Raw genomic sequence first — 17,109 nt, 5'->3', positions numbered from 1 at the left:
TCTTCCTCTTCTCCTTGCTCTGCTTTGCTCCCCTTTGCTCCCCCTTCTCCCCCTTCTCCTCCTTCTCCTCTTCCCCCCCCCCGACCTCCTCCTCCTCCTCCTTCTTCTTCTTCTTTTTCTTTTTTGGTAGTTCAATGCTCTGTTGTAGGTGATTCTCATTTTACTACTTTTGATGGTCGACATTATTCTTTCATTGGAATGTGCCAATACATCCTTGTAAAAGGAACTGGAAAAGATAAATTCACAATTACTTTACAGAAAGCTCACTGTGAGCAGGTAAGAACATTTCAAAATGACCAGAGGAATGTTCATTTTTTTTGACTCAAACTTCTTATCTCGGTTAAGAATGGTAACATGAATGGGTATAATTATTTTCTTCAAAAATAGGACACCACTGATTGTTAAGATGCATCATTATTCTATATACTACAAAGAAAGAAAGCATGTTGATGATTAATCTGTTATACTATTAATATCATGTATCCTGATTTCAGAGATATTAAATATCTAAAAATCTAAATATCTATTAAAATATAGGATATTAAAATAAATTCAGAGATATTAAAATATATTAAAAATATATCAGATTAAATAGTGCGTATTTATTGTACTTTCTTTCTTAAAAATGGTATTTGTTTATGTATAGGTTTTTGGAACATTTCATGACTGCACAATAGACAATAAGCTTTTTGTTACTTCAAAACTGCTCTCTCTTTTTTTTTTTAACATCTTTATTGGATGTTAATTGCTTTACAATGGTGTGTTAGTTTCTGCTGTATAACAAAGTAAATCAGCTATACATATACATATATCCCCATATCTCCTCCCTCTTGCATTTCCCTCCCACTTTCCCTATCCCACCCCTCTAGGTGGTCACAAAGCACCAAGCTGATCTCTGTGTGCTATGTGGCTGCTTCCCACTAGCTATCTATTTTACATTTGGTACTGTATATATGTCCATGCCACTCTCTCACTTCATCCCAGCTTCCCCTTCCCCTTTCCTGTGTCCTCAAGTCCATTCTCTATGTCTGCGTCTTTATTCCTGTCCTGCCCCTAGATTCTTCTTTATTCCTGTCCTGTCCATCTTTATTCCTGTCCTGCCCTAGATTCTTCAGAACCATTTATTTTGTTTTAAGATTCCATATATATGTGTTAGCATACGGTATTTGTTTTTCTCTTTCTGACTTACTTCACTCTGTATGACAGACTCTAGGTCCATCCACCTCACTACACCTCACTACAAATAACTCAATTTCATTTCTTTTTATGGCTGAGTAATATTCCGTTGTATATATGTGCCACATCTTCTTTATGCATTCATCTGTCGATGGGCACTTAGGTTGCTTCCATGTCCTGACTATTGTAAGTAGAGCTGCAATGAACATTCTGGTACATGACTCTTTTTGAATTATGGTTTTCTCAGGGTATATGCCCAGTAGTGGGATTGCTGGGTCATATGGTAGTTCTGTTTTTACAGACTGCTATCTTAAAGGTGATTTTTGACAGAATTTAACAAGTTTCACATCATTCTAAATAGATATGATGGATTTTTTAGCATTCTGGAATATTTATTTTAAAGACATTTTCTTGAAATAAGCACATCAATAATTTGTAAACAAAGAAACCCACATCTTTCATTCATCTCTCTCTAAATCAAGTAGTCAAAATTTTGCCAAAATCTTTTTTTCTATTTTCATTCGAACATAAAATGGTTGTTTCCAACAAAATTCCAGTCTACTTTGTTAGCTTTTTTTAGTTTGATTTTTATTTTTTCTTTTGCAATATGTCAGGTCTCAGTTAACCTTCTGCGTGGAACAGTAATTCTCCTTGTTCTTTTCTACATTGAATTTTTAAAATATTTAATATACCACAAATGAATTTGGAAAGATCCTTTAAGTATGCAGTATGGAAAACATAATTATTGGCACTTTATTGAAAAAATTTCTATTTAATAATCTGTGTAAACTGTATGTATGTATATGGTATATTTAATGTACTACATAAAGATATATTTTATTAGTAATGGGGCTACATTATATTCACAATAAGATGTAATAACTATTATATTGCTTATTCTCAAGTTTTCTATATACCATACATTTTTATCCATGTGTGCTCTCTCCTTTCTTTTCTCCTTTCTCTCCCTCATCCTCTCCCATTTCCTTCTCCCATTGGTCCTGTCCCTTTCTATGTCTTTCTCTCTCTCTCTCTCACTCCTTTAATTGATAATTTGATTTTTATGCAGAACCTTGGCTTGGTCTGCCTTCAGTCTGTAACTCTAATTCTGGAGGATGATTCCAACAAACAAGTGACCCTTAGTAGGGGAGGACAGATCCTCACCAGTCCTAACCAGGGATTCAGTCTGAATGGTAAGAAGCAATGCTGATGGTGTACTTTTCTTACATGAACAACAACAGCAGCACGACTTCAATGGAGTCTTTTCCCATTAGCCGACTAACCTAACATTTATTGAGTGACTATGTGTTGCCAGCTCCTCAGCCAGACTTAGTTGAGACTGCCATGTTTATGGGATCTAGTGTTTATCTCAAGTGGACTAGAGTTTGGAAGAGGAGAGATACGAGTAAACAGCCACTTAAAAATATGATAAACCCAAAGATATGCATAGGGACTTTGGGGGTCTAAATGATTAGGTACAACTCACTCAACCCTGCAGGTATGGTCAGGAAATTTTCTTAAGAAAGGGACTATCTCATTGAGCATTTACAGCTCCTACATCCTTACGGATGAAGGAGATGGGGGAAGTGTTCTAGGCATAGCAAAGAGGAGAACTATGCAGTATGTTTAGGGGGAACTATAACTACTTTGGCATTGCTGCAGCATGAAGAGGGTAAGTGTAGAATGTCCAGAGATGAGAAGAGGGAAAGAGATGGGGGTGAGAATGGGAAAGACCTTATTTTTTAAATTGAAGTATAATTGACTTACAATATTATATTAGTTTTAGTTATACAACATAGTGATTCAATATTTTTATAGATTGTACTTCATTTAAAGTTATTTCAAAACAATGATTGTTATTTCCTGTGCTGTACAATATATCCTTCTTGCTTATCTGTTTTATACATAGTAGTTTGTATCTCTTAATTCCATGGGGAATGCCTTATATACAGGGCATCATACTTTGTGGTTTTCCTGGGAGGCCCTGTTCATGCCTGTGTTCCAGTATAGTTGCTAATAACAGTCTGTTTTGCTTTCAGAAATGTCTTGAATTGTGTTATAAATTACATGGTCACAGTCAATGTCGTGCCAGGATGTTGATTGAACTTGATATGAAATTGAATATGCAATTGTTATTATTTGACCATTTTTATGTACAAAGATGGCAATCTCATATGCTTCAACCAAATAAGCAATGAGTTTTAATGAGGAGACTAACTTTGTCTTTTTTTTCTTGGTAGACTACTATAACAACACTATGGAAATGGCTTTGAGAAATGTTAGACAGTAGGCACAGATAATAGTTAGGATATTATTAGAGGAGGGCATACAAGGAATGAGGAGGAACTGATCCAAGACAGTGACAGTAGAGATGGAGAGAGGAAAACAGATTGAAATTTTATTTAGAAAAAAAGTGCTGTCAACTCGGTGATGGATTGGATTGGGGTTGGTTGGGGAAGGACAACAAGAGGGATGAAGTGATCAAAGAATGATTCTCAGATTTCTCGGTTTGGTGACCAGACTGATGGCAGAAATTGTGATAGAGATGCAGGAGCAACTCTTCTGGTTGCAAAAGTCAAATTCAGTCTTGAGCACAAGTTTCTCTTCTCTAAAGATGTCTCATAAAATGGTGCTTCTCTAGTGCTGTGCTCCCCTTTTTGCTGACAGTTTCAAAGGAATGGGGAGTTTTTGAAAAAGTGCCCCTTCCTTATTGAATCATGACCAATTCGTGGGAACACACACACACACACACACACACACACACACACACACACACACACACGTTAAGGAAAAGAGATCAGATTTCAAATGTCTAAGGACTGTCCACCCCCACCATGAGATGCTTGCCAACTGAAATTACATGTGCACCTGACAATGTATTAAAAATATCTGCTGAAGACCCAGAGGGAAATGGAAGAAAAGAAAGCAGGCACAAGGTGGTGAAAATTGGCCCCGGAGCACAGGAGCAGGAACTGGGAAGAAGTCTTTTGGAAGAAGACTCCCGATGTTGTACATTAGCATTTCAGAACACTGCCTGTGAGTCTCAAAGCTGATTTATGTATGTTCTTTTCCTGCAGGAATTGTTGAAATTCAGACTCTGTCATCCTTATTTATTCTTCTAAAAACCACGTTTGGTTTAAAGATTCTGTTTGCTATAGATGGGGAAAGAGTTTATATTCAGCTCACTAGTGCGTGGAAAAGAAGAACGTTAGGTCTGTGTGGCACGTTTAATGGGAACATAAGGGATGATTTTCTGTAAGTATGATCTCTGTATAGCTAACATAATTTAGTGACTAGTAATTTAGAGGATATAAATTCTTACATTAAAAATGTTTACTTAACTAATAATAGCTTAGTACTCACTGTTCCAAGAGCTTTACATGGATTACTGTATTTAAATTTTGTAGCAATCCCCTGATTAGTATCTCTGTTTTATAGATAAGGAAGCTAACTGAGGCACCAAAGTGACAAATAAATAGCTCAGTCACATAGCTCAAATACAGTGGAGCTGGACTTTGGGTTTAAGTAGTGAGACTCAAGAGCCTGAAGGCTACCCACAGAATAACTTCCCGTTATTCTCTTTCTGCCGCCTATCCTATCAAGCTTAACGGTATTTTATGTAAAAAAAATTTTGCTGCCTTTAAAAAGTCTTAGAATCATTTGGTATGAATGATAGTAAATTATACTTTAATAATATTGATATCATTTGGTATGAATGATATCTCTAAAGCAACATTGTGGCATCTAAGTTAATTGGATTTTATGATAGTTGGTGTTTCATTAGGAGAAAAAGCAATAAAATACATTTATACCCCTTGTATTGACAAAGCACTTTCACCTACATGTGATAAGACATGGTGTATAACTTAGTGTAAATGCTTTGAGCACCTGTTATTGTGCTAAGCACTGTGGGACAATAGAGGCAGTAAGACATTGTTCCCATCCTCAAGGAGCTTATATTGTGGATTGGGAAAGGACAACCGTCTTTCAGAAATAATTTGTTCTAGGCGAGGTATTAATCACAATATGTATAAAAATACTGAGGTGAATTCAAAAAGTTAAGTGTTAACTTGTGTGGTTGTGGCTAGAAGCACAGCAAAATTTTGAGTAGCTCAGGGTGGGCTGGGTAGGCGGGGAGCGTTTCCTGGAGAAGCCATTCTCCAAATGCCATTAAAAAAACACTTCTGCATATTCTTCCTGCTTTGGGTTCTGTCCGCTCCCTAATCTTCCCCATTAACTCCTATTTATTTTTCAAACCAACTCGGTCATTATTTGCTTCAAAAAGTGAGTTTGTATCCCACCAAAGTTAATTTTGACTCTTTTATCTATGAAAATCTGTCGTTTATCTGTCTGGTTTCCACTTAAAACTGCAAAGGCGGGCTTCCCTGGTGGCGCAGTGGTTGGGAATCCACCTGCCGATGCAGGGGACGCGGGTTCGTGCCCCGGTCTGGGAAGAGCCCACATGCCGCGGAGCGGCTGGGCCCGTGAGCCATGGCCGCTGGGCCTGCGCGTCCGGAGCCTGTGCTCTGCAGCGGGAGAGGCCACAACAGTGAGAGGCCTGCGTACCGCAAAAAAAAAAAAAAAAAAAAAAACAAACAAAAAAAAAACTGCAAAGGCTTTGAGAATAAAGACCGTGTCCTTAATCCTTATATTCTTAAGAACTAGCAGAGTACCTTATATGCACTAGACAGTTGAACTGAATGGAGGTAGGACTTTTGATGTAGCACCAAGAAGAGAATCTGGATCAGCAAGGAGAAAGGGCATTTCAGTTTTGTAATTTTAAAAGAGAGTTTCTTTTACCTTTTCTCCTGTGTAATTAATTTGCTTTTAGGTCATTTACGGGTTTTGTTTGTTTGTTTCATTTACTGGTAGATCAGAATATTGATTTCTTATCAATTTGTGAAACAGAAACTATATTAAGTGACTTGGTTAAGATGTGCAGAGGAGACATTAAGCCTTTTCTCTTCCTGTTTGTCAGAATGGGTTAGTAGTCAATGTTTAACAGATGGCAGATCTGTCTGCCTCTTTCTAAGGCACCAGTCTCCTCCATGTATAAACATTCAGGCCTGATAACAGTGCAGGATAATATTTCAGAGTCAGAGATAATTTTCAAACATTGTTTAGCTTTCCAGCATAAGCAGTTAAAATTCCTTGCATCACAAAGTTAATGTGAATCTGCAAACATAATGAATGGAAAATATTAATTACTTGAAAATTTATTTTGTATGCCTTGTTTTAGTAAATTCACTACGGTGAACTGAAAGGCTATTTTATAAAATGAATGCAATAAATAAATGGGTCTACATTTCAGCTTTTTTTTTTGGTATTTATTGTTTTAAGTGAATTAAATGAAATAAGAGAGCCAAGCTCTGAGTCAGTTCCTCCTGGGAATCCTGAGTACACCTATCACCTTGACCTATTTTATTGTGCTTTGTAGGGATAAAGAGGGATGGAGAGGGAAAGAATGAGAAGAGGTAGTGCAAGTCATGCAATTTCTGTGAGTCTTCGTGTTCTCATTGGAGCAAAATTAGATTTTGGATTGGGTGTCTGTTATAATTCTATACATTTCTAGAATAGTTTCATTTTGAGGAATAGAAAAAAGAAGGAAAGGGTGGCTACAAGGGATGAGCATGGTGGAGTAGCTTGTGTGGCTCCCTCTTTTACTCCTGTCTTTGTGGTGAGAAGCTCCATATAGCTTCATATTGGTGATTGAGATAAATGGTAGGCAAAGTAGTTATGTTTATTTGGACACTAAGAGAGTGAAGATAAATGCTACTCTGTTATTTGGCCGTGTTGTAGCAATTCATGCAGTTATGGCTTGCATTAGTGAAGTTTTGCTTGATCAAAGCTTCCTACAGGAAACCTAGTCCAACCTGATTCTCTAAGTAGTTCTGACAGTGTCTGGCACAGCTCCAACAGGGATTGCCACTCACTATTGGCTGATGAGTTACTAAACCTTGATGACTTCTGGAGGGGGCATTTTAGTGTCTGGCTCTTAAACATTGTTGTGGTTTATAAGCCTGAAGGATAGATATTTCTCTTCCACTTTGGTTTGCTGAGGGAACTGAAGAAGTGAGAAAACGTGGGTGAAGAGTGCCTCATACCATTTCTTCTTAATTTTCACTTGGTTTGTTTGCCCAACCTCACAGTGGAACCTCAGTATGTCAGGCCTCATAATGAAAATTGAAATACTGAACCAGCAGTGTAGACTATTTCTTCCTTAGGACATTTGTCTTTACCCTGAAAAGAATCACGTGAGCTCCCTACCTCCACCTCCCTAAACCACACGCATTCATGCTTTGGTTGTGTGATATTTCATCCAAGTGGTGTGAACTACGTTTGAATCTCACCTCTGACACTTAGCAGCTGAGTGAACATTAATATTTCTCTAAGCTTCTGCTTTGCCTTCTCTCTAAAATGGGGATAATGGTTTGTCCTTCACAAGGCTGAAATGATTATTAAGTAAAACCATGTATGTCCACAATTTGACACATTGTAAAACTTAATAATAAGAAGCTAACACCGTGTATATTTAAAGATGTAATAAAACATTTCAAGCTTTAAGATTTCTTTGTAAATTAAAAAAATAGTATTCTCTTTTTTCAATATTTGAAGACTCTGAAGGAAGGAAATGAATGGGAGAGGCTAAGAGAATATTATATTTGCTTTTTAGTTCTCCATCAGGCATGATAGAAGGTACCCCACAACTTCATGCAAATGCATGGAGAGTTTCCTCCACTTGTTTTGCACCAGTTCATGTTCCTATGATGGACCCCTGCAACATTAATCAACAAAACAGTAAGTCTTTCTGCATGTAAACCTAAGAAAAAGTTCTCTCTATTACTGTAATTTTGTAAAATTAGATAGTGATTTTAAATTCTGATTTTCTTCATTATGATAAAATCGATGCCATTCTTTATGTATTTTTATTTAATACATATGCCTCTTTATGTAATCTAGGTTACTTTAAAAAAGAACTCCAGAAAATGACTCTTTTATTTACTACTCTGCATTCATAAATTTACTTACTTTAGATGTTCAGAAATCCCTCAACTGTTCCCAAATGTGAGCTAGCATTTTGGGTATTTCAGATTATTTAAATGCTAAAGAAAAATCTCTGGAACTATTCTAATAATGCTCGTATAGTCTTGGGATATTCAACTTCGGTTCCACAGTGTGACAGTGCATGTGAATTCTCCTGTTTATTGATGTCACACTACGAGTTCCTACTCACAGAACATATTATGGCTTCATAAGCAGGAAGCCAGTGATCCAGAGAAGCTTTGTGCCGTCAGGTGTGTAACAATTTGAGATTGTCGTAGAGTTCCAATTTACAATGACAGTGCAACTCACATGCCAAGAATTTTTGGCTGTATTTTTTTTTTTTACTAAAGCCACAGCAGACCACGTGAAAGGCTATTTTACTGTTCAATAAAAGAAGGCATATTTTTTTTTTCAAAATCACTTTGTGAAAGAAAATTAATGTGCATGCTTAAATAGATATTTTTATAATTTAAATTTGTTCCTTTATTTTGGTTGGTTTACTGTTTTTATGTAGTTTTAAAAATTCATTATTAATATTGATTGAGTACCCATGAGAAGTTAGCAGAGTTTCTGGATTTTGTAGTGGTTGTTTGGAAGGATTCTGTTTATTGTTCTGTGGTCCTTATTATTAACTTATAGTTTTAGTGTCCTGGAAAGAAAACAAGATAATCTTGCTTTTAGTGATTTTTTTTTTTTAATCTAGGCCAACTTCTAATTTATCAATTGGACTTTACTCCAATTTTCTCTGGTTGTTTCTTTAATGACCTCCTTTATTCCCTACCATTTTTTTATATATATATTTTTGTCCCCATATCTTATATCTTCTATGACATATATATTTTAGATATTATTTTTCTTCACCTTTGCCATGAACTATTATTTTTTAATTTCAAATAGGTAAATTCAAAAAGATCCCCAAAGAAAGGAAAATAAATAGATGAAAGTCAACTCTAATATGGATTCTGAAGGATATTTTTAAACAAGGATTTTCTGAGTCACCCTTTCACTTAATGTCAGTAGGAATGTTTTTTGATCTACAAATCTTTAGGGCATGCAATAAAAGCTATTGCTTGGAGATCCTGGGAATTAGGAGTATATATGCTAATAGTATGCTGTTATAGTCTGTCATTTGTTTTCATATATTATGTGCATAACAATGCAAAAATATATAATACTCAGGTAATTACTTAGATAATTACCATGTGTTTCCAATAATAAATATATTTAAAATGCTCAGCAAAAAAAGTTCAGTATAATTCCTCAGTAATGAAAAAATTCTATCTCTAGTAGCTCATCTTGTCTCTCAAAGACAATGACAACTCAAAGATTGATTAATTTTATCTGTGAAGAAATCAATGCAGTCAAGGTCCATTGCACCAAGAAATCACAGGACGAGGCTTTTTCAGAAAGATGAAATCCAGATTGTTTTGTCAAACTTGGTTACTCCCATAAAGAATTATATCTGAGCAGTCATTCTCAAGGAAAAGTCAACACATTTCAAGAACTTATTATACACATCCCCTCAAATGGCTTGGTAGTGATAGCTCATAGCCTTTAGCATATGTTCCATTACCAATTTCTGTTCATTATTCATTTACTCACGTATTCGTCATAGATTCATTTATCAAACATTATTGATCTAATATTTACCAGACATTGTGCACTATGCCTTGCGCAGATATTGCATTTAACGACTATGTGGCATCTACCTCATTACCATTTACCTCAGAGACTCCATTGGAGTGAGATGATTCCTAGTCCTTCCTGGATAATTGTGTATCCCAGGGAATTGCCATAACATCCACAATTGGCACTGCTTTTATTGTGTGTGGATGTTGGGAGGTAAACCTTCTAATATTCATCAGTTCTTTATAGCAGAATTAGGGTGATTTCCTAAGATGGTCCTCAGGCGATGGGGTAATTGAGGTCACTTCTGTCAGTTAACCCTTCTGTTGCTCAACTTATTCAGGTATAACACAATACTCTTTTTTTTTTTTTTTTTTGCTAGAAGAATATTAAATATGGATTAAGTGCTGTTACCAATATTACCAAAAGAAGTATAAGCTGAAAATATTGGCTCTTATTGAAAATAATATGCAGTACAGTGTTATTTCTCAGAAAGCAAGATGCTTGGATAGTGCTGGAATTTGATACTTCAGGGGTATTTGGTACTAGCTAGACTAGTAAATGAAGTGCTAATGGGGTTCTTTGTCTGTTAGTTGGATATGCAGCACACTGTGATGTTATCCACCAAGAGCTCTTTGCTCCTTGCCACATCTATATTAGCCCTGGGCTGTACTATCAGCTATGCCGCCATGATGCATGCAAGTGCGGAAGCGCCTGCCTATGCAATGCTCTTGCCCACTATGCCTACCTCTGTGGCCAGCATGGTGTTCCCATCGATTTCAGAGCTCAGATTTCATTCTGTGGTGAGTATGATGGCATTGTCACTGATAAAGATGATCAAATAACACTTTAGAGATTTTTGTATTTGTAATTACCGCTATTTTTAAATAAAAAGTCAATATTTGCTTAGGTTATTTGACTTATTATAATGTGTAAACATGAAAAAAGTGTAATACTTTATTTCTTAAAATTGGAGCTCTGTTGGATAAGACCAATGGGTTTTGACTATTTTTACCATAAGCAAAATTAGAGTGTAGTTGTATGGTTTGAAATATGCAACAGAAATACTTTGAAACATTTGAAAAAATTCTTATAGAAATGTTCTAAATATTGGAAAGTATGGGAAAGCATTATGTGGTATAGTGACACAGATTTGTAGGTAAATAGGTAAATTACGCAACAGACAATTATTATCTCAAGTTCTTAGGGCTCGAATCTTCCTGGTTATGATGGCTGTTGTTATCATGCATAGTAGATTGTTTCCTTTCCTTACTGTTCTATAATTTCTTTTATGATTTAATCTTTCTTTATCAAGACTGCCCATTCCCCTTACCCCCATTAGAATCTTCTGTGACCTGGGTTTCAGGAGCTTCATTCTCTCCATCTCTTCATCCCTCAGTGGTTTCAAAAACTTTTTCCTATTATTCCAGGAGTAACACTGGCCAGTTGTGATGTTAATTTCTCAGCTTGGGCTTTCTAAGACAAAAATAATGTAAATATAAAGGTAATGTAAATTCATATACCAAACCTGTGCAGGAATTTGATTTCTCAGAGGATACTTTATTTCATCAGAGACCCCACAGAGTTAGAGAAGCTTTCCTGACATCTCCTTGTACTATGAGCAGATTTCTTCTAGTCCAGAAGTTGGCAAATTACACCCTTGGGCTTCCCGTGTTTTTGAAAATAAAGTTTACTGCCCATATGTTTGCATATTGTCTATGACTGCTTTTGAGCTACAGGGGTAGAGTTGAGCAGTTGTGACAGAGACTGTATGGCCAGAAAAGTAGAAACTATTTACCATTTAGCTCTTTACAAAAAAAGTTTGCTGACCTCTGCTGTAGTCCATCTTTTCAACTGACGATGGAGATTGTTTTGGAGGTCCAAGTTAAGCGTCTCCCAATTCCTCGCCCTGAAAAGGACCAACTTTCATTTCCCATTTCCTTAAGAGTTAAATATCAGGTCCAAGATTACTGGGACCCATCCTCCCTTCCTCTACTTAAAGTTCTGAATTTTATTTCTTTACTTCTGGCATATGGAGAAATTACCCTCCACCGCCATTTTTTTCTCACAATATCAATTATACATTTAACATTATTTCAGTTGTGTTTTATCCAGCATTTTTGTTTGTATAAGTGTGTTTTTCGATTATTTTAGTTTGCCTACTGTAATCAGTTCAGTTTGTTCTAAAAAGAAATTGGAGGGTTTAGCAAAAAGTGCAAACATGATTAAAAAGGCAAAAAACAGGAGCTGTGAGTACAGATTGATAAAGTCAAGTTTTGTGCTAATTGTAGAGGACTAAAAGTTTACTTAGGATTAAATAATGTCAAAGAAGAAGGTGGTGTCAGTACAGCAGTAAATAAATTTAAAATGTGAGGAAGGGAAGTTTATTTAGACGGATAAAATGGCTTAAAAATATTAAAAAAAATTATAGCACAGACTGTTAAAGAATGTTATGGAATGTCACCCTTAAATATATTTCACATAGAAATTTTGTTCTTCTGTTACACTGAGGCAAAGAATAATTTTATTTATTTATTTATGATACAGGATTCTGTAATGTTCTAGGTTTATTGATGTAAGATATCTTCTTTTTTCATGATTTATGTCTATCATAGACTTATAACCCAGCATAAAATGCTTCTCGGCCCTGTGGAGATCTTTCTCAACTGATGCTTCTTCGTCCTCAGGGGTGGTGTGCCAGAAAGGCATGATGTACCATTACTGCTCCACCTTCTGTCGCCGCTCCTGCATCTCTCTCTCTTCCCCAGAACAGTGTCCTGATGACTGTGCTGAAGGCTGCAACTGTCCCGAAGGCAAATACTATGAAGACACACTTAGCTTTTGTGTGCCCATGTACGTCACAGGAGTGGGTTGACAGCGTCCAGTTTTTATCTCTTTTCTCCCTTACAGGATAAATGGGCTATCATGCCTCTTTCCTTTCTTTCTGTTTTTTTATCTAATTGACTCAGCACCATAAATTTTTCCACTATTAAGCAGTCACTTTTTCCATGAAATAAGTGTGCGTATTTGCAAAGATCTGCTTGTGAGTTGTTTCTTTAATAGTTCTTAATGTCTTTACCTTTATTTATTTATTTGTTAACCCTGTATGTGTTCACAAAAGCTCTATAGAAAGAGCTAAGGAATCTGATGGTTAATCCTGAAGTTTATTCCCACTTGCTTTTGCCATATCAATAATGATAGCAAGGTTTATGTTTCACGGTCATGTGGCAGATTTTAGTAGCAGGATTTTAATGTCTCTCAGCGCTCAGAAATTTCTCAAATCTCATATGACATTAAGACTTTTGTTGTCTACATAAGGCTAAATGATATACCAGTTGTGTTTCTCTGAAGTGCCTTCAGGGACTTTTTATTTGGTGACAAAAACAACACAGTCTGTTCTGTCACTAAAACAATACAGAGCTTGAATTTAGAAAACAAAATCTAAAGCTGCACAAGGCTTCACATTTGTATAACAGAATTGCATGGGATCTCATGGAGTAATGTCATTGTTAGACTGTGCATTAAAATTACCAGTACAGAGCATATGGTCTGCTTGAATTTCAGTGTTTTTTAAAAAATTTATATCCTATTTTGTTAATTTAACCCTTTCTTTTCCTTGCAGATTTCACTGTCGGTGTCATTACAGAGGCAGCATTTACCAACCTGGGGAGCTCATCCCAACGCTCTCAGGCTTATGGTAGATTTCAGTGATGGTGATTGTTCTTGACAAATAACATGTAATCATATAACTTCTTAACCAAAACCATAAATTGAAATATGACACCTATAATTTGAAAAATACAGATAACCTTAATATATATACTTTTAAATCATATGTATTACATTTATATATATTAAACCCTAATATATATATATATATATATATATATATATAAAACCACATGTATATATTACATTTCAACATGGAGTGCCTAAGTCTTGTGCTCATAACTGCAGAAAAGAGCTATGAATTGAAGTTTCAAATAGTGAAATGGAAGGCCTTTGATCGGTTTGATTCTCAAATAAAAGTTAAGGATGAGATGAATGTTCAAATACTGTAAGTTACTGAGGGGTTTTAGTTTTGTGGTTTATCCACTGGCTTATTGAGAACTGGTGTGTTTTTCCTTATCATGATACCTTCTTAAGGGATTTTCAAGATTCACATTGCCTGAATTTGGTTTTTGCCTTATGCCCTGACTTTCGAACTCAGGTTGCAAGATTGGACTTCACTCTATCTTCCACACTGCTGCCAGAATGACTTTTCTAGAATTCAAACCAACCATATCACATCTGTGTTTAAGGTCTTTAGTGACTCACTTCACGGATAAATTCTTAGTGTCTTAATAGGAGCTGGCCTTTGACTCTTTGCCATCCGCATCCCCTGTCACTTCCCACATGGTACTCTGTCGCATGGAAAGCTGTCCTACCCCTACATGGCTTTGTACTACATCTCCACTCAGTGTGACAGCCTTCCTACTTTAATCTATATTGTAACCTTCATCCCTTCTTCAAAATTTTCCCGACTTTATCTTCTTTGACTGCCCTGATGTCAATTGCTAACAGATTTTTAAACATTTTTTGGTGCTTTACTTCTATGTCTTAAACGTTTTTATGTTGCATGTCACACTGGCTAAATTATTTATTTGTATGTCTTTCTTTCCTACTAGAATATAGTAGGCACTTGGCTAAAGACTACGAATTTTGGTGTTTGAATTCCCCATGCCTGTCACAGTGCCCCACACATATATGAGTGTTTGATAAAAATATGTTGAACTGAAATAGCTCTCTTCGAATTGGACCTACACCAATAACTTATTTGTAAAAATGAAAAATCGTATTTGTCAATTCTTGCATGTTATATTGTTTTTGAAATACAGAAAAAACTTGAGGTTTGGTTTCATGAATTAACTACTTGTTTACTTCTACCAGCCAGTGTTCAAATGGGACTGTGAAATGTGATGAATTAGCAACACCCTCTGCTGGTAAGATCTAGATTTTTCCTTAAAGAGAATGTGCCTCTAGTACTGCTCCTGCTCTTAGGGCAGAAGTTATTAATCCGTCACAGCCCTCCTTGCCAATGTGCATGGAGGAATAGCCTTAGAATGTTTCTCAACATGGTACTCTGGCGCTTCCTAACTTTTTTCACGTTCGGAATTATAATATTTGTAGGACAGTGTGGGGTGGACATATAAGGCTGCTTAGGGGCAGAGCTGATCAACCCAGGGATGCTGCCTTGATGCTGCCTATCCCAGCACCACCCCAGGTGCCCCAAAGGCTTTAGGGATATGTATCCAGACACCTGTCGGAACTCACTTGTGCAACAGCCGTTAGGAAACCCTACTCCAGACCAGCAGATTCTAATGTACACACAGTCACCTGGGGATCTTGCTAAAATGCTGATTCTGATTCAGTAGGTCAGGGGTGATGCCTGCAACATTTCTGTTGATGGCTGAAGTGATGCTAATGCTACTGGGTCCTGGGCTACATTATAAGTAGCAAAGCTTTAGTACCAGCAGCCATCAATTAGAAATGGCATGTAAAATGACATCGACTGCCATCTCTCTTGAGGATATCATCTTACGATTGCATATCATTCCTGAAGATCTTATATATTAGGAGACCCTTTATATTACTTATTTTCACCACACAAAAAGCCTCAAATTTTTGGTCACTGTGGAGAAATTCTAGGCAAATACTAAACAAAACTACCTTTTGTTGATTTTAATGGGCAGGAAGAGTGTAGGCTGCTAAAACTAATTGTGAGCTATTGCTTTGTTATTTATTTGCACAGTTATGTAATATATTTTATAAATTAGCTTTAAATTATATGCCCTGGATTCAATTTATGAGGATTCAGGCTGTCTAGGGCTTCTTTACAGTGTCTGTTCATGGACCACACACATATTCAATAGCTACTAGGCCCTCCCTGCCTTGCCCCATTTGCGTCAGGGTGGCTCAGCATTGAAGAAAAGGATGCCCAGGTGGCCAGACTTCTCACAGAGGAATCCCCAAGATTCCTTTTGGCCCTAGATAAGGGGTGTTATTTAATCCCTCTGAGCTCAAAAGTTTCTGGAGCAATATGTAAGCCCTAGCCTGCCTGTAATTATGTCCATTTTCTGCACTTCTACATTATAGTGAGGACTAATGTAAATAATGACTCAGAGGTGAAGCAAGATCTAAAAGTATCATGTGTTTGTTGTAAACATACAACTTTGTAAAGTTTAAATATACTGTACTGTCAGTCCTCAAAAATTGATAATGTATGTTTGGATTAATCAAAATACCCTGGTTCTTGATCTCAGAAAATTATATACTAGTTGTTTAGTTACTGCTTTATGGAAGGCAGCTAAAGTTTTCAAACTCAAAATAGATTTTGGAAATTTAGGTGATTAAAGGAAATCTGTCTAGGGAATGTTTGTAAGCTCATGAACCAAACATCACAGAGTAAGATCAGTTATTACTGTTAAATGCACTGTATTCTATGGTGAATTGTGTTTTGATGACAAATGCATGTCAATAAGATTAAATGTATAGAGCAAATACAAAGTTAAGGGTATTTTATCTGTGCCTTGTCCCTGAAGTTCACATCTGCCCCGAGGGAAAACGGTATTTCGACTGTAGGTTTCCTGACCCTGAATTACCAGCTGGTGGTGTAAATTGTGAAACTACATGTGCAAACCTGGCTATGAACTTCACTTGTGCCCCATCATCACCCTGCATAAGTGGCTGTGTTTGTGTTCCAGGGTAAGCCTCTTTTCTTGAATGTTTAGAATTTGATAGAAAACACAAGAGCACTTAAAAACATTACTTATAGGAATAGCCAAAATTGTGTTCTGACTAGTGGTTCACTTTGAGTTGGTAACTAGAAGACTGTTGTAATTATTTTTCTGTGCTCATGGAACATATCACATATGTTATGTGTGAGATGCATATCACATGTAACACATGACTAAATAATGTCACAATATGTTATGTATACAATATAATTAAAGTAATGCAGTGAATCAAGGAGAGAACTCATTTCAGGATGGACTTGGCATTTACCTCCTGATTCAGCTGCAATTTTGGGAAAATGATAGTGAGCCACTCTGTATTCAAAACACTTGAAGTACATATCTTTTGTATATTCTGTTGTGCTGTTACTATTGTTGATTTTAAATTATATTATTGATGCCAACTGATCTACCTAATGGATGTTACAGAAAATGGTGTGTTGAGGCTACTTAGGGCAGTGGCTAAGAGTGGGAGCTCTGGCTTCAGACA

At 36.3% G+C, this 17,109-nt stretch overlaps 1 protein-coding gene across 3 annotated transcripts in view; it reads left to right on the top strand.

Moving 5' to 3' along the window:
• The window catches only part of OTOGL (otogelin like), a 355,766-nt gene that overhangs the window by 248,096 nt on the left and 90,561 nt on the right, over positions 1-17,109 (top strand). For 2 of the 3 annotated variants that reach the window (XM_079936918.1, XM_079936916.1), the window contains exons 16-24: positions 131-276; positions 2,246-2,369; positions 4,254-4,431; positions 7,850-7,974; positions 10,440-10,649; positions 12,534-12,699; positions 13,469-13,543; positions 14,776-14,828; positions 16,428-16,590. In XM_079936918.1, coding sequence (XP_079793044.1) covers positions 131-276; positions 2,246-2,369; positions 4,254-4,431; positions 7,850-7,974; positions 10,440-10,649; positions 12,534-12,699; positions 13,469-13,543; positions 14,776-14,828; positions 16,428-16,590 — 1,240 coding nt within the window. The remainder of the gene's footprint in view (positions 1-130; positions 277-2,245; positions 2,370-4,253; positions 4,432-7,849; positions 7,975-10,439; positions 10,650-12,533; positions 12,700-13,468; positions 13,544-14,775; positions 14,829-16,427; positions 16,591-17,109) is intronic. The other variant, XM_079936917.1, reaches the window with a different exon arrangement.

This window comes from Stenella coeruleoalba, assembly GCF_951394435.1.
Source record: "Stenella coeruleoalba genome assembly, chromosome: 11".
Taxonomy (NCBI): domain Eukaryota; kingdom Metazoa; phylum Chordata; class Mammalia; order Artiodactyla; family Delphinidae; genus Stenella; species Stenella coeruleoalba.
This window is presented reverse-complemented; position numbering and strand designations above follow the sequence as displayed.